General features: G+C 43.2%; 1 protein-coding gene across 6 annotated transcripts in view; it reads left to right on the top strand.

Annotated features, from left to right (window-relative positions):
* LOC116646840 (centrosomal protein of 126 kDa-like) overlaps positions 1 to 17,267 on the top strand; it is a 54,002-nt gene extending 36,735 nt beyond the window's left edge. For 3 of the 6 annotated variants that reach the window (XM_032427763.1, XM_032427760.1, XM_032427762.1), the window contains 3 exons: positions 1,741 to 1,816; positions 3,410 to 3,619; positions 4,528 to 7,392. In XM_032427763.1, the coding sequence (XP_032283654.1) occupies positions 1,741 to 1,816; positions 3,410 to 3,619; positions 4,528 to 4,667 (426 nt within the window). In that variant the 3' untranslated portion in view covers positions 4,668 to 7,392. Of the gene's footprint in view, positions 1 to 1,740; positions 1,817 to 3,409; positions 3,620 to 4,527; positions 7,393 to 10,597; positions 11,083 to 11,476 lie in introns of those variants that run through there. The other 3 variants (XR_004302224.1, XR_004302225.1, XM_032427761.1) reach the window with 3 other exon arrangements.
* Positions 17,268 to 17,988: the final 721 nt, after the last annotated feature.

Here is a 17,988-nt window from a genome sequence, read left to right on the forward strand (position 1 = left end):
ATTGAATTTAAAATATTAAATCAGGAGCGCCTGGGTTGAGCATCTGCCTTCGGCTCGGGTCGTGATCCCAGGGTCCTGGGATTGAGGCCTGCATCTCCCTCTCCTGCTCCCCCTCTTTGCCCTCTGTCTCTCTCTGTCTCTCTGTCAAGTAAATAAAATCCAAAAAAATAAATAACTATTAAAACATCTAGAGGGATGAGTAAATAGCATTTCACTTGGAATTTCTACTCTAAGTAACACTTCCGATTTTTGATAGCAGTGAAATAGAGTGCCTTATGAAGAATTTATATCCGACTTATGAGTTGAGGATTCTATTATTTGTATATTGTAGGAACTATTGTTTTATATAGATAAGATTTTTACTGTGGAGGAAAATCAACCATGATATATTCTTAACAGCAAGACCAACGTCATTTAGTTCTGTACGATGTAAATAAAGCTGCCCCGTGACCATGCTATTCTTAATGCTTAATAGCCCAGCACTCACTCACAGACCCACCTTCCCGAAGGTACAGTACTGCCTAGGAAGGCCTTCCTCTCAAGCCCCATGTTGTTCACATCAAGCATCTCAGAATCTGTCAAGTGAACAAGGGTTTATTTGTATAAATGATTTTAAATGCTAAAGCAATATATAGTTGTTATAACAACAACAAAAATGAACTAAACTTGAAGTGCTCCTGAGGAGTGCGCTCTCTAAATTCATCTTTGTCTTTCGGGGTCTTCCTCTGTCCGGGTGTGCCCCTTTGCACACTGTCTCCCTGGTTTCGAGCCCACGTGTGTTTTTCTTTCCAGAAGCCCCATGTCCGCCTTCCATTCACACACCTGCTTAAACATCTTCCACGGTCTCGTTACCTTTAGAGTAGGTCAGTGTTCCCGAATCAAAATTCAAGATTTTAAGTTTAAGTTTTTCAGCCCTCTTGTTTTGTTTTGATTTTGGGGTTTTTGTTTTGTTTTATATTTTAACTAAAGAGCCTCCGCAGCGGGGCAGTCACTATAGCGATGGCCCCTGTCACCTTGTTTTGGGAAATGTGTTTTATCGTTCTTCCACGTGGAGAGAATCTGAGAGAGAGCCAGGAAAGGTGGGAGGAGCAGGGTCCCACTTCGTGCCAGGACTGCGTCTCCCCGCCGGGACCCTCCATCTCCAGGGGAGGCCGGGCGAGGCCATGGGGGCAAGGGCGGCAGGGCTCTCGCTCACGCCTGCGCCAGCGACTCTTGGGGCCGGCCGAGCGCAGGCCCGGGACAGGGCGGTCAGGGGCAGTGGGGCCACCCGCCGAGCACGGGCACGCGGCAGCGCAGCCCGCCCGCAGAGCGCGGAGTGTGCCCGCGGCCCGGGCAGCGAGCGTGCCCGCTCACGGCTCTGCGCAAGTCTCGGCCTCGGCACGAGTCCGCGTGGGAGGCTCGGCCCCTGCGGTGAGAAGCCAGCTGGGTCATAAACCTGAAGGTAGGTTGTTGCTGTTCCTCCAAGTAGCACCTTACTTCCCTCTTCCAAAGACCCAAGGGAACACTGCAACCTGAAAATTTTCCAAAATTGACATAAAACATTTTTTAAAATTTCAGGTACCCTAGAAAGGCCTTATCCCCGTAAGTCTTGATTTCTGCTGCAAGAAAAAGAAAATATACAGGTTACATGAGCAGTGATAACTGAAACTATGTAGAATGCACATGTTTTTTTTAAATAAATGGATATCGTGAATATTTAAATATGGAAATCTATTCTGAGACAATATTATATTTTTGTAGAATTTTGGGCAAAGTGTCCAGCTAAGTTCAAGTGAGCCAAAACACACTACGAGGGGTACTTCTGATGTTGAAGAAGGTATGTTTCGGTTTAAAATTTTTCTCTGAGCTTTGTTCCCAGTGATTTCATTTTTTGTTACGTGTGTTTTCCCAAGTACATACATACTACGTGACAGGTAGGCCCCCAAGTGGGATTCGAGCCCCTTGTCCTGCACATTTAGACTGTTGCCAGGTTTGTTTATTCTAAGTAATAATGTATTGAACATCTTTCTACATGAAGCTTTTTCCTGACTTTTCAATCATTTCCATAAGACAAAGATTCCAGGAATCACAATTACACTATTTGACATGCCATTGGCACCTAATAAATATTTGTTGAACGAAACTCTGTGTATTAAATGAATACTGGATCAGAAGAAATAAGCATTGTTATAGCTCCTTATGCAGATTCCAAAGTATTTTCCTGAGAAATAACGTTTAAAACTTCTCTGAGATGTATGCCAACTTGAGGTAGAATTATTTCTATGATTTGCTTACATGATAGGCAAAGAAATTGTGTTTTATTAGTTTTGAATTGTTTATCTTTTATTAATAATATGCTTAATTATTTTTGTATGTGTCTTTACTTCTGATGAATTGGTCCTTTGTATTGTTTTCCCCAGTAGATATTGGAGTTTTGGTATTTCCTTACTGATTTCTGCAAATTCTTTAAATATCAAGGTTCTATTCTTCATATTAGTTGCAAATGTTTTTATTACTTTATTATTTGCATTTTATTCCACTTATATGTTTATACTTAGAATTAATTTTTTCATTCAACAAGTGATTGAGAGCTAATTTCCTGCCTACAACTAGATTTTGGATATACAGTAATGCATAAAACACACAAAAGTCTTGCCTTTCAAAAATTTAGTCTATTAGGGAAGACTGCCCTTTAAATAAACATGTCTTTTAGTCTTTACTTAGTGATTTCTCCATTACTTTTAAAAGCAAAGAACCTTCCCAATACAGAAATACAGGAGTGTTTCTTTCTGTCTCCTCTAGATTGCTCTAATGGTTTCATTCCTTAAATTAAATAATTTCCTTTGAATTTGTTTAAGTGGATGATGTACAGGAAAACTGCAAGTTGATTCTTTTATAAGCAGTAAACTAATTTATTGAGTCATCTTTCCCTTCCCTCAAGACTTTGATGCTTCTTTGATCAGATGTTAAATTCTTGTGTCTTCATGGGTCTGTTCCTAGGCAGTCAGTTCTGTTTAGCCTGTCACTCATTTTCTAACTTTCCTTTCCTTTTATTTTACTCTTTTATTCATAACTTATCTTAATTGTCATTATAAAGACAATCTACTTCATCTTCTCTTTGAATTACCAATGGATAACAAAAACACAACACAAACAGTCTAAAGGTGATGTGTTTTTCCTTTAGCTCAGGTAACATGCTAGGGGTTTTCATTGCCTCCCTGCCATCATTTTGAATTTCTATTTTTTAATCAGGGATGGGAAAATGCTAGATACAGATAATCCTGATAAATAAAATGCAAAGTAACAGAAGATTTACTGGGTTTCTATTTGTGAAATGAATACATACAGACGCATGTCAGTTAAGTAGGTATGTGGGAAGATCCCAAAGACAAAAAGGGATCAAAGAATAATTGATGTAAAGTTTCTGTAGTTTCAGATAGTACTTCACAGTTTTTGATGGCTGAAAGCCTAGTGAAAGCTTCAGTGCCTGAGGATGAAATTCTCACTGTCATGAATAGCAAGCAGCTACAGAAACCAAATCTGGCTTTAAATAAGACCCAGCCATTCGACATCTCTGCACTCTCAGCTGGGGAGCAGAAGATCCTACAGTCCCTCAGTCGTCTCAATGAGAGCTTATACTGTGAGTATGGAAGAACAGCTTTCATAAGAAATTTTATATTTTGTACTTAGACAATTGTAATTTAAAATTTTATTTAAAAATTGGAAATAAAAATACAAAATGTATCCAGATTATTAGCTACTTAAATCAAATATATAACAGTTAAAAAAATGTATTTGAGCAGGGGTACCTGGGTGGCTCAGTCAGTTAAGTCTTGATTTCAGCTCAGATTGTGATCTCAGGGTCCTGAGACTGAGCCTGCCATCAGGCTCCTCGCTCAGCATGGACTCTGCCTGAGGATCCTCTCTCTCCCTCTCCCCCTCGCCCCACTCACACATACACTCTCTCTCCCTCTCTCTAATATATATATAATATATATATATATTTCCCTATTAGATACTTTCATGCTTCACATAAAGGATTCTGCTTGAAGGTTGTTGGGTTTGTTTGTTTGTTTGTTCTTTCCTTTTGCCCGGACCCTTGCTGCTATTGTATGGACAGAAGCCCAAACACTGAAAAGGCAAGAGGTGACAAGTCCCTCAGCTTTTGTGCCTTACTAGCTAATAAGCGTCTCCTCTTTCCTGGCATACTCACAAGAATGGAATTTCCTTTCGGTTTAAAAAAGAAGAAGAAGAAAGACAAATGGAAAGAAATGAAAACCCAGTATTTGAATAAAGATCATTATAGAATAGTCAAAGTATTAGGAATTCCTTTATCAACTTAAGTTTTATGTCATTGTTTTTAACCAAACTACTTCTGTTTCCTACCTAATATAAGTATAAACACTGTCTCTGGGACAATAGAAAAAAGACTCTTAACTTGATTTTGAATATTTTGACATACCAGAATTTAGTATCTGATTCTTTAGTCATTCTTCTCAGTCAAATACATAACTAAATTGTTTTTGTGTCATGGCATAATTCTTTCAGATGTACAAGAAGCCATTTGCAAGAATCCATCCATCAAAAACACCTTACAAATAATACCACTTCTGGTAAGTATTTTAAGAAGCTTTTTTTTTCTCCTTTTAGGAAATGTCATGATGTCACATGTAAGCACCCTGTATTGAAATTAATTTTTCTTGAGTTTGGCTTTTGGAGAGTTTTCCTCCCCAGTTAACTTTCAATTATGATCTGTTTTGTTAGAATCAGCAAATATCTTCTCACTTAAAAAGATCAGAATATAGAGGTTTTTTTTTTACACCCAGAGTATTTCATCATTCATGGGAACAGCAACAGGGATCAGTGAGTGTACTACTCCCCAGATAATAATTTTGGGTGTGTAGCCTAATTGGAAAATTGTCAAGAATTTTACCTTGGTAATGATCCCACCCTTGCTCCCATCCCTTTCAGGTCTTCAAAGTTCAAAACTAGACATTGTTATTTGGAATTTTTTTTATTTTTTGCCTTGACAACTGAGTTCTGGTAAAGATACACATATAAATGGTAATTTATTGCATTAAGGAATTTTCAATCTAACAGGGAGAAAGAGCTCATGGAGAGTGTATACCAATCACTGTAATATGACTTGAGACCATGTGTGGACGGCACAGCCTTAGGAAATCACAGAAGGAAGAGATCCTAGTGGCCATAGGTGACCAGAGACAGGTCTGTGGAAAGGGCGTCTGAGACTAAGATGCTACCTGTACTCTCACTGTCCTCAACGTGGGTGTTTGACAAGGAAGCGTTTTGTTAGAGAACTAACTGGATGCTTGCTCAGTTCTGAAATCTGGACGGGAAAAAATAAGACTACACAAGTCTACTCCATTTCTTACTTGCTGTCACATAAACACAATGATTTAGATTTTTGCTATGTCCTGGGTATGGTGGTAAGTAACGACAAAGAGGCTGCCCCCGCCCTCGTGAAGCTTTTTATTTCCCTCTGGGCAGACGGTTCTCGGAAACGGTCTTTCTGCTGCGGCAAGTGGTGCAGCTCCCGTGGTGTCTGTCACTTTGGCCCCTGACAGATGCGTGCACGGTAGCTGCCCACATGCCAGTGTGGCTTTTTGCCAAGTTTTCATCTCCACCAATTCAGAAACTTACGTAATTTTTGCAGTGATAATTTTTGCGTGTCTGAATTTGTGACAGTTTTCTGTTATTTATAACATAAACGGTTCTCACCTCACCTGAGTGATCATACCCACGGTGATGGAGATCATCCTTCTCTACACTTGAGCTCAACCTGAAAACTGTGTGCTGACCCCAGACAGCTAACGGAGCACCAGCTGTAAATACTGCTCAGTAAGGAGAGAAGGTCGCGTGTTCAGCAAAGCGCTCCGCTGTGCACGTCGGTGCGCCGTGGCCTTATGCCACGCAGCCTCTGACTCCTAACGGAAGAGTTACTTGTGTAGATGAAGGACCGCTGATAGGCTTGGCATCACTTTCATCTTAGATCTTTCACACACCTTACGACAGTTGGTAACCATGAGCTTTCTCTAGTCCCTTTATCTCCAAACATGTCACTCTTCTTACTTTATCATCACTGACATAGGTCAGAAGCCTTCCATTTATTCTCCGGGGAAATGGTATACAATCACAGAATCATTAACTGCCGGTTTAAACGGCCCCCTCCCCCATCAGAATTGTTTCATTTGCATGTTCTGCATGGGGATTTGAACATTTTAGTCTTGTTTGCCCTTTTTCTACTATTTTTATTCTTTTTTACTCTTCAGCTGGATTTACTGTTTGTTGACATTTTGTCATGCTTGCTTTATCCGATAGATGGAAGGATGGGTGGATGGATGGATGGAAGAATAGAATAAATAGAAGACGAAAGGACAGGAGAGAGATTCATACATATACACACACAAACGTACATTTCAGTGAGCTGTTTGAAAGTCAGTTATAGACATGATGATACTTTCACACTAAATACTTAAGCGTACATGTTCTCTTAAGAACAGACATTCTCCTGCATAACCACAGCACCATCATCACACCCAAGTAAATTAATATTGATACACACTCCATATTCAGAATTCCCCAGTTCGAAACAAAATGTCTTCTCTGATGCAGGATGCAGCCCAGGATTATACATTGTACATGGATGTCTCATCTCTTCATTCTCCAATCTTTCGTGCACGCTGACACCTCCGAAGAGTCTGGGCCAGGTGTCTTGTTGACTGTCCCATGATATGGAGGTTTCTGATGGTTTTCTCATTAGATATGGGTTAACATTTATGGTGGGTGCAAAGTTTCAAAGTTTGTGTTCTTAGAGCCATTTGTTTTCATTTTATCACCTGCTTGATTCTACCTGTATCTTCCTTCAGATTTTCTATTTAGCTGCTTATAATTTATTTTGAGTCCAGAAGATGGATGTCCAAGCTTTTAGAGTTATGGGTAAAGCACCAATAAATAAGTGCTTAGTGCCTCCCCTAGGAATAAAGTGAATGGGCTTTAGATACTTTTTGGTCTTTTGTTTTCATCATGATAAGTATAGTCTTTAATCCCCATCACCTGGTCTTTGGAAAGCTGTCAAAATTTGTTCCTGTGTCTCCATCACAATTTCCAAATAAGTAAAATTATTTAATATGTATATTCTAGAAAGGCAATTTGTAATCATATTCCTATACTTTCTGTGTATGACACAGGAGACCACCAAAGCTGCCTTGTTTTTGTCAGGACCCTTGTGGTACAGCCTAGTGCTCTCCACGTAATGGCAGGAATATCTATTCAGGAATATTTGTGGGCTTGGAGATGTGGAAAGTAAGGTTTTTATTAATGTTTCTTATTTTATTTTACCTTTCCACCCCAATGTTTTCATACCCATATGAACTTACAAGATTTTTGTTTCCCAGGGGCACCTGGGTGGCTCAGTCGTTAAGCGTCTGCCTTCAGCTCAGGTCATGATCCCAGGGTCCTGGGTTCGAGCCCCACATCAGGCTCCCTGCTCAGCGGGAAGCCTGCTTCTCCCTCTCCCACTCCCCCTGCTTGTGTTCCCTCTCTCGCTGTGTCTCTCTCTGTCAAATAAATAAATAAAATCTTTAAAAAAAAAAAAAAAGATTTTTGTTTCCCAATGATAATGTATGTCATATGTGTCCAGCGTTATAATTTACATGCATTATGTCGTTAACTCAGGAACTGAATTTCTCAGCAGAGCAACATTAATTATGTAATAAATCTACCAGGTACCCCAATACAGAAAACTCAAATGGTTTAAGATTTGAGAATTTATGTTTAAGTCTCAAAAATTATACATCTCTCTGGAAAATTCACAACCTGGGTGAAGTTTATATACTTATCCACCACCCTGCATGCCCGCATGCGTGTTTTTGTTGCTGGTTTTGTGTATTTCCCCAATTCTGTTGCCCTTTGTGTTTTTTCTCCCACAGAGTTTGGTGGTGTTGATTTGGGTTTCTCCTCTTAGGCAGAAAAGTGAACTGATATATTCATTCATGCTAAGGTATTTAGCATGAATTTTAAAAGATGACTTATCATTTTTTTTTAATCATTCAGGAAGATTTAAAACCATTTAAATCATTTAAAAACAATATCTGGAAAGAACTCTGGTGAATTTCTAGTAGTGGGATTTTGGTGGGATTTAGGAATAATTTTGAGCAGGGGTCATTTCAGCATCTCTCACGCCTCAGGCATCAGCCAACTGGGCTTAGAGCCAGCGCTGTTCTGAGGTTTCAGAGGACCAGAATCCAGCCCACCCTGTCCTGTTTCCTCCTAGCCATCATCATCCCCTGAGAGCACCTGTGAGGGTTCTGGGAGGCAGTCGCTCCTGGAAAGCACTTAGCACAGACCTGTGGTACAGTTCCCGTGACCCACAGCTCAGTGTGCCACATCATTACTGCCTCTATGATGATCATCTTATCTGTTCACATTGTCTCAAAAAAAGGAAGCAGTCCTCAAAATACTTAAGTGCAAGCTACATGCAGAGCATGACTTTCCCTTGTAACTAGTAGGACTCACTCTACCGTTGATTTGTAGCAACCCGTAGTCCCACCTGCGTCTCTTCTTACACGATGAAGCTTGGGTTCCAGACAAGCCAGTCTCCTGGTTGTCCTCCAAGTCTGCAATACTCTATCCCGCCTCCATGGTTTGCTCATGCTTTGCTGGTGTTCGCGCCCAGTTCCGAACCGCACTAGCTATGCTTTCGCTCTGTTGCCCTAATCCAGCCCTTCTAAGTGCCAACGTAATGACACTTCCCCCATGAAGCCCTCCACAACCAGTGTGGCCGATGTTGACCACACCTTCCCCTGGACGTAGTACTGCAGTATCGCTGGTTTTGTACTTACACTCCATAGGAATTTTCGTGAGCTGTCTTCTTACATGATTAATCTTTGGAACTATATTGTTGAGGCTGTTTTTCCACTTACCTGTTCACTTCATAGAAACTAGCACATACTAAATACTTGAAAATATTGGTTGAGACTGTGATTTTTTTATACATGGTCTTTGAATATAGATCATCTCCCTTTTTCAGACTGCAATAAAATGAGGTGATTTATTTGAACTTGAAACTTTTTTTTTAGTATTCTGAAGCAAGATTTTATGCTCCATAAAATAAAATACCACTATTTCTGGAGTTTTTCCAAAGTCCTTTGGTGAATGTTAATATTTAATCAATTAATCCTCTTTGGTGGCAACTGAATATTGTTGAGATATAATTAGAGAGAACAAAGGAAGCCCATTATGGGGTTCCTGCCCCTGAGAAGTACTTGGCCAAATGGTTTCACACATTCTCTTGTGTGATCTAAGTGAGGGACATAAAGTAATTTTCTCAAGTCTGAAAAATGTTCAGTGGCAGAGCCAGGATTGGCCCTTTCCCCTGTTCCTCCCAAAATCTCTTCTACCTTTTTAATTCTTATTTCAGTTGAGGACACCTTTGTCCTCCAGATTTCCAGGCTTCTCATTCTCCTTTAGCCCCAGGCAATAAACCCTCCTAATAATAAGTGCACCTCAGATCCGTCACGACTCTTCACTCCTGAGTGTGTCCTGGTCAAGAACGGATGGCGACTTGGCTCCAGATGTGCTCTCTCCAGCGCACCGTTCACACCATCACCAGAACAATCTTTGTACGGCGCGAGTATGAACAGGTCGCGTCGCTCTCTGGCCAGGGCTACCCATCACCTTGGCCAGGACGCACTCAACGCCCTTCCTCCCCCGCACGTCGCTCACACAGCCCAGAGCCACAGATCGGTCTCCCAGGAACTCCCCACGTCCCGCCACCTCCTGCCCTTCCCCGCCCTGGCCCTCCGGGACCTGCCCTCCTGCTGGCCTCTCTCCTGCTCCTCCTCCACGCTGGACTTCAGTGCCGTCCCCTCTGGGAAGGCTTATCCAGCCCAAGTTTTATCCCGTCCAAAATCTACAGCTTCCTCTTTGGGCAGCCGTAGCTGTCTGATGTTTTGTTTTCGTCAGTCATCACACTGGTCAGGCACTCTGCGAGCTCGGGGCGGGGGGGGGGAGAACGAGGGTAACACGCTCCTACCTTTGAGGCTCTTGCGCCCGCAGAGACAGCCCACAGACCCCGGAGCCCAGTAGGCCTGCTGCAGGGCGTCCGGAGACGTGCTCTTTCCACCTAAAACTTGTGAATCTTAGAGGCACAATTTTCATTTTGGAATATTTTATTTCCTTTGTAAAAATGAATGTTATGAGTTTAATGAATTTAATGAATTTTTAACAATTGCCCTCCCAAGCAACTTAACTTCTTCAACCCAATGTCTGTTGTTAAACTACTCCTAGGGTGTTCTACGAGCTGCGAGTGCTTCTCTTAGAACATAAAACTACTCCTTCTGACCATTTACACAGCAGGTGATGACAAAAAGCACCTCCTGAGCACATTTTTACCAATAGGAAGAGTGACGATTATGAATTATTATAATGAGTATGCTGCCTTCCGTGAGGTGGAAGTCACGTTGAGGAGGAGGAGTGTGTAGCCTTTGGGGATTTGAATCAGGAGTTCTGTGTTACACAATCTGTAATCTGTGGCGAGATCCCCGTGGTAAAGCCTGTGAATACTGGAGTGCAGTAATATTGTGACGCTGTGTTACAGAACAGCCAGCCAAGGGGCAGCCCATCTCCTGGCGTCGGATCCAGATGGCAGAGAAAATACTGACGGCGTACAACAGCGAGTATTACCCGGAGTCGTTATCGTTGACAGTCTCCTGTAAATAGAGCATAGATTTCTGCATTTGTTAATGATTTAAAATACTATAACCATAAGATAAAGGTAAATCATAACATGAGTAATGGAGATAAATTGACTAGTTTACATTTATGCTACAAGGTTATTATGTATTTTATTGATAAATACATTTTTAGTGAATGGAAATGCTTCATTGTTTTTAATGAGCATGCTACTGAAAACAAATTCATTATATTTAAAAATAAAAGAGGATATTTTGTTATTCAAATTATGTATTAGCTATAGTTGTGAAGCTTTGTTTTTCTGAAATCCCTAATAAATTCTATTAAATTTTGGTACAGTGGTATAAAAAGTTCATGATTAGTTAATAATATCCCACATAGGGGCACCTGAGTGGCTCAGTTGGTTGAGCGACTGCCTTCGGCTCAGGTCATGATCCTGGAGTCACGGGATCAAGTCCCGCATCGGGCTCCCTGCTCAGCGGGGAGTCTGCTTCTCCCTCTGACCCTCCCCCCTCTCATGCTGTTTCTCTCATTCTCTCTCTCTCAAATAAATAAATAAAATCTTAAAAATAATAATAATAATATCCCACATAAATAGTAAAGCCATCTGTCTAAGACTTTGAAGGATCTCTGTACTTTGGAGGTGTTGCCAAGCAGTGTTAAGAAAACCAAAAGAAACTCCTTGTATAATCATGAAACTCCTTTTATGATTTTAGAAGTTTTTTCATAGAATTATGATAATCTCATATATCTTTTTATTTTCCCCCACCCATTTCTGCTTCAGGCTCTCATCTGGACTACTTACCTCTCACTCCAGGGAAGCTGACAGGTGGCATTTCTAAAGTTTGGTGGACTGGCAGAGTAAAAATCGCTCATATCAATCCCATCTTAGGGGCACTTGGGGGCTCAGTCGGTTGAGCGTCCGACTCTTGGTCTCAGCTCAGATCTTGAGCTCAGGGTTGTGAGTTCAAGCCCCACATTGGGCTCCTATCTTAAAAGTTTTCAGCCCTTTCCCTTTGGCCGCTGGAGGGACCGTGCATATAGGCACTCCGTGTCCCAAGTCCTCCCTGCTTGCACTAATGCTCAGGCCTCTTACAGGCCCCAGCCTGCTGTCCGGGCCTCTCCGCCCACGTGCACACCACCCCCAGCTCCGAATGCCTCCACTAACATCTGCCCGAGTCACGTTGACACGCTCTTTTAAATTCTGCTCAGGTTGAACGTTGTCTGGTGTTTCCTAATCATCGTCTGCCACCTTTGTATAAGTCACGTCCTTTGCGTGCTGGGCCATAAGGATTTCTGTGTCGTGTCCCTCTCCTTCTGGGTAAAGAGCTCCTGGCAGCTGGCAGTTGTCGCTGGTGTCTGTGCCCTTAGGAGCTAAAGCGGGGGACGCAGTGGCAGAGCAAAGGAAGGAAGGAAGGACAATACTCAACTGTGCGATTTACCAAGCCCTACTACGTGCTAGATGCTGCTCCGTGTATTAGGGAGATGGTAAAAAACAGAAGCAATTATATTCTTCTATCATGGAACTTCTATTTTAGTCGGGAATACAGATTTCAAACCTAGGAATATGCCACCAGAGGATTATAAAGCACGCTGAATGAAAAGCAGAGCACGGGAAGGGGCAGAGTACCGGGGTAAACGTGAGACAGATGGGGTGGCCAGGGAAGGTGTCTGAGGACTGAAGTGAAGGGGAGCCAGCCATGGTGGCCGCGGGAGAACAGATGGGCCAGAGGGCAGGAGAGTGGGCTGTTCTCCTAGTGATTATTTCAGAGCAGGTGGGGCCCGTTAGGAGAAAGAGAGGACCGGCGGTCTGGACAGGGCGTCTCAGACACAAACGCACCTTCCGCCACCGTGGCTGGTGGTAAATGCCTTTCCTAGTCTGAGAGGTCTGGGGTGGGACCAAGACCACACCAGTGCTGCTGGGCCGTGAACCACATTTAGACCCACAGGGTCTGGAGCATAACCTTGGCTGCATGTTGAAATCACATGAGGAACTTTAAAAAATATTGAAGTCTGGGTTACCACAAGGTGCAGTTTGAGCATTTAGATTGTTTAAAGCTCCCCAAATTGTAATGAGCAGCCAAGGTTAAGAAACAATGGTCTAGAAGCAACAATGAGAAACAAGTAATGGGGCTGGGGATCCCAAACCCAGCCTGCAGCATAAGGACCGCCAGCAAACAGCCAGTCTGGGTGCCCTCTCCAGCCGGCGGGCAACTGTTCTGCTTTGGGCATTGTCTTTCTGGGCTCCCCTCCATCCCCAGTCTATCACTGAAATCGCCGGACTACGTGACTGTTTAACTGTTGGTGGTGGTCAGGTGTGTTGGAAGAGATTCGTGGAGCTCTGACGGGAGCAGGTTTGGTTTTGCTCCACACCAGCAGTAGATGCATGCTCTTGCCATTCCTTGTTTCATGTGATCAGTATTTCGTACTGTTCATGTGCCAAGCGTTTGCTGCAGTCTCTGAGTATGGCATGAGTATGAAATGGCCCTTGTGTGGTTGGATTCGCTGCGGTCCACATTTCCAGGTTAGAAGTGGCCAAAGGGGAAGGTGGAAATAACAGGAAGTGGCTACTCTTAGCAGGTCACTGTGGTCGCTAACGGGGGGACCGGCTGACTCAGGGTGCCCGGCTTCTCCGCTCCACAGCATCTTCCAGCAGCCCCCGGCCCACCGCCAGGCATAGGCTGAGACCCACAGAGACTGCATCACCCAAGCTCCCTCCTCACTAACGCAGGCCAGATCTGATCCCCGGCCCCTGTACTCTGCACCTCCATCCTCCCGTCCCAGACTGTCGTTCTCCAGCTCCTCTCATAGTTGGTAAAATGTCATTCTTGTAACAAATCCCCAGTCCCACAATTCTTACAGCGGCTGTGCTTTCCTGATTAATACAGTCTGATGGAGGAGACACACGTGGGAGATGAATGACATTCTGAACTCTGAAAAAAAGCTTCCGAGTTAGCCAAATGGATATTGTTCATTTGGCTAACTCCTAGTGAGAAGAGCCTCCCAGGTCTAGATGAGACAGAGCCCAGAGACGGAGGAAGCAGGGTCCGAAACACCGTCCTGGTAAGGGCCCCAACCACACGGGCTCCGCCCTTTGATCACTGGTTCCTCCTGAAGGGTTTTCACCAGAAGCCCTAGAGCCTCCCTTTCAGCTCTGCAAACCTGCAGAGCTTTCTTGGTACTCAGAATTATCTAGAAAGAAATTTTAAATAAAGAACTTGAAATACAGATGCAAACAAATTAGAATTTATAACTGTGCTCTCAAATCTGAATGTTTAATGAAATTATAAAATGGATATTTCCAAAATGGGAATTTTACCTTTCGGAGTAGAAAGGTACTGATGAAAGCCACACGAAGATTGAGGTCAACGGTCCTGGGAGAACTCAGGCAGGATTCACAGAATATGTCATTTTTTGACATGCTGGCCGGGTGTGTGGCTGCAGGGTGTGGGTAGGGGTATGTCCGCTGCTTCTTCGCATTTCTAGGAGAGACAGGACAGGACTAACAGCCGCAGGGACTAAGAGCACTTTTCTTCTATCTCTCTAGTAGTGGACGCACACATCTGCCAGAACCATTCCCAGGAAAGCAAGTGAGCAACAGAAGTACTGAATACGTGTCCCAACCCGGGGCTGGAGAGCAGCGAAGTCCAGCAGAGCTCTGAGAAGACCCAGCTCTGCACACAAATGCAGTCGGAGACCCAGGACGGCTCACTGTGAGTGGAGCAAATATGCGTTCTTCCCGAGTTCCCAGTGCTGCTTGGCAGCTGTAGATGGAATGATTGAAATAGATGTGAAATAGAAATTTCTATTGATTAAACCTGTTACTGTAACTTGTGAGAACATTTTACGAAGAATGGCATTTTGGATTTTTTTTAATTGTCCATTTTGGTGTAATATAGAGTCCCAAAGTTACCACATCCCCCAAAATGGCCCTTGGTGGCAGCATCAGAGCCGAGGTTAGCTGTGTGGTGGAGGGAGGCCCTCCTATGGCCCTGGGATCACACTGTGTCTTCCAAATCAAACAGTTGGCACTTTTGGAATTCAAAAGAAAAAAAATTCATTAGGAGGTAATGAATTGAAATTAGAAATTGCAAGGTGTTTTTTTTTGTGGGGGGGGTTTGGAATTGCAAGTTTTAAGGGAGCAAATTATTGTAGCCTTTTAATGACACTGCTCACTTGTGGTTTGCGAAGCTTGGTGTGGGAGTGGGTCACCGTATCCTACCACATACTGTGCACGTGCCGTTATTTCATCCAGACAGGCAGCCAAAGAGCAGCTTTTTATCTCTGGTGACAGATGAGCACAGGGGCTCAGAGACGTGCCACCGCCCCCCAGGGTCACATAGCTGGTCAGTGGCGGGATCACAGTGCCAACCCAGGTCTGTCTGTCTGCAGCCCCCATGTCTGTGACGCTCTACAGGGGGAATTGGGAACTACTGGACCAAATTAGAAGAGAAAAGGAAATGAAAAAATGACTGCAACAGAAAACTTTTTGTACTTTCCTATTTTGGGGGGAGAAGCATAGGATTTAGGAAGGCACCAGAAAAGTTAAAGCTCAGGTTTTAAAAAACAGAAAGCTGCATGCCACTACTAGTGAATATTTGGGGTATTTTTTATGCCATCAAGATACAGTTTTGTGAATTGGGGTATTATTTATAAAATGACATTCCAGTGGGGTAAGCAGGCCAAAGGGCTACGCCGTGATTTCTGTGAAGCCTTCCAAGCAGCTCAAATTAAAACTCAGCTTTATTTTTTTAAAAAGCAAGGATTTGTACTTGGGTGCGACCGTCGCTGTTCTCAGCAGCAGCCTGCATGCAAAGCCCAGTGTCACGGCTCATAATCCCTAACTTTAACCTTTCATCTGTGTCCCCAAGAATGTCTCTACAAACAAAGGGTCGTTTAAAATAGTTGAACTCTGGTCAAGTCTGAGTAAACAGGCTTCTCCAGTGAGCTTGAGCAGGACAAGTCTTTATTTTCCTAGTACTTGAACATCATGACGTCATCCTTCCGTGAAACTGGGGCGACCAGAATCCCTCCAGAGAGAGGCGCTGGGACCTTAGCAGAGCTAGGAGGGGTCACTGACGATGACAGAGGTACGTAGAAATTGTTGAGAATTAAAGCGGAAGAGAATAGCTACAGAAGCGAAGACTAAGTGAGGATGTGATTCTACGTATATATAAAATATATAACATAAGACATCATAAATATACGGAAGAAAAATGCCTTATACACTGAGTTTTACATTTTAGGGAAAAGGACCTCTTTCCAGTTGAGAAGGTAAGTCTTCTCAAATTTGCGTGGAGTCAGATTTCCTCTTCACGGTGTACACGGCCATGGGAACGGCCAAGGCCCGGAGCCTGGTGTGTCTGCCGTCCGAGCAGCCAGTGGTCGGTGTCTCGTGCCGGTTCTGCCCTTTCCAGGAAGGGGCACCTAGGACTGAGCCTATGGTGCCGGACCCGAGTCACGGGCGTGAGCGTGAATGCATGCACATGGGCCTCCTCGTTCTGTCCCCTGGGAGGACCTGGCACTCAGATCATGTTCCCTAATGAAAGGAACCCAGGTTCTGGGAGAAGTGACTGATTCCAGGACTATGCAGAGAAAATACAACATGGGCCTGGAGGAAGGATGTATTAAATGAAATAAACAAATAAAAGTGGGACATTCCAAAATGTCCCACCTGTCCACAGGGGTAATCTGACAGTGATCCCAGCAGCAACAAAATAAATAATGATGATATTAGATTATAGCCCAAAGAATAAAACAAATATAAATCCATACTGATATAAATAAATGATCGCATAAGTAGATGGGGAAGAAGGAATGACTTCTTTACAGAAGGATTCCAGCACATATGGAAGAAATGAGGACATAGAAAAATCACCGTTACAAAGCCACACAATTGTTGCAAACAAGACCCACAAACAGATGCCAAAATTAGCTTGGAGGAGAAAAAGGACATCTAATTGCCTCAAAGTATGTCCCCCAAAATATTTATTAATTACAAGGAGAAAAAGTCCTTTTATAGTAGTGAGACCTGGCAGATCTCACCCGAACATAAGCAGTCTGGGTCATAATTACCAGTAAGAAAACATCTCAGAATCATGCTGTGGCCCCTGATACAATGCAGTGAAAAGGGTGTAACTTCAATCAGGAGAAAAGCGTCACAGAAACTCAGTCGAGGGACATTCCACACAATGCCCCCACGGGTACCTTCTACAACTGTCAAGGTCATGAAAGAAAAGGAATAAGAGAGGAACTGTCACAGATGAGAAGAGACTAGAGGATATAAAATATAATATGACAGAGTAGGGACAGTAGTGGAAAAAACTGCTGAAATCCTAAGACAGTCTGTAGCTTAGTTAATAGTCTTACAACGTTCGTCCCCAAGTTTTGATGCCTCCGCCATGGTTACATAGGATGTTGACAATAGGAGAAGCTGGAACGGGAATACAGGAACTCTGCACTAGTATGACGAGTCTTCCGTGGGCCTAAAAATACTCCAGAAGAAACAGTGATGGGCTGCCTGGGGGGCTCAGTCCGTTGAGCGTCCAACTCTTGATTTTGGCTCAGGTCATGATCTCAGGGTGATGGGATCGAGCCCCAGGTCAGGCTTCGCACAGGGCGTGGAGCCTGCTTATGATTCTTTCTTTCTCCCTCTCCCCCCAGTCTCTAAAAAAAAAAAAAAAAAAAAGGTTAAAATTTTAAAAAGTCTCAAAATATTTAAAATCTTTTGTTGTATCTTATGTCCCAATTTTTGGTTCAGAACAAATACCACTATAATTATATAAAACATTAAAACATACACTTCGTAGTTTCTTAAAAATGTATTAAGCACTTATGTACATATATGCCATTTTAATATGGATTATATTGAATTAATCATTGAGGTCATCCATTTGAAAGCCAAAATCCAAGTCAAGCTGAGGGGTATTGCAGAAGAGAAACATCACTGTTGCCATAGTAGCAGAAGAGCGACAGGTGCTTGATGATGAGGCTGGACGCCCGCTGCGTCTCCAGGGGAAGGAATCCTCAGGGCTCCTGGAGGCCCCTGGGCAGTAGCTTCCCGCACAGAGGGGCTTCTCTTCCCCTCCACTGGGTTCTGGGTCTGTGTCTCATCAAAATGAAAATGTAACCCCTTTCATGGTAGGGGGAAAATCTGTTAAGTACAGATTGCTTGAAAGAAAACGAAAAGCCTACATGCCAGGAAAAATGACTTTGTCGTGCAATAAAGACCCTTCCCCTGTAATAACAGTGAACGGTGTTTGAAAGCTTAGGTCAGAGGTCGTGCCGTGCTGTGTC

The sequence above is a fragment of the Phoca vitulina genome, unplaced genomic scaffold (assembly GCF_004348235.1).
Source record: "Phoca vitulina isolate PV1807 unplaced genomic scaffold, GSC_HSeal_1.0 scaffold38, whole genome shotgun sequence".
Lineage (NCBI taxonomy): Eukaryota > Metazoa > Chordata > Mammalia > Carnivora > Phocidae > Phoca > Phoca vitulina.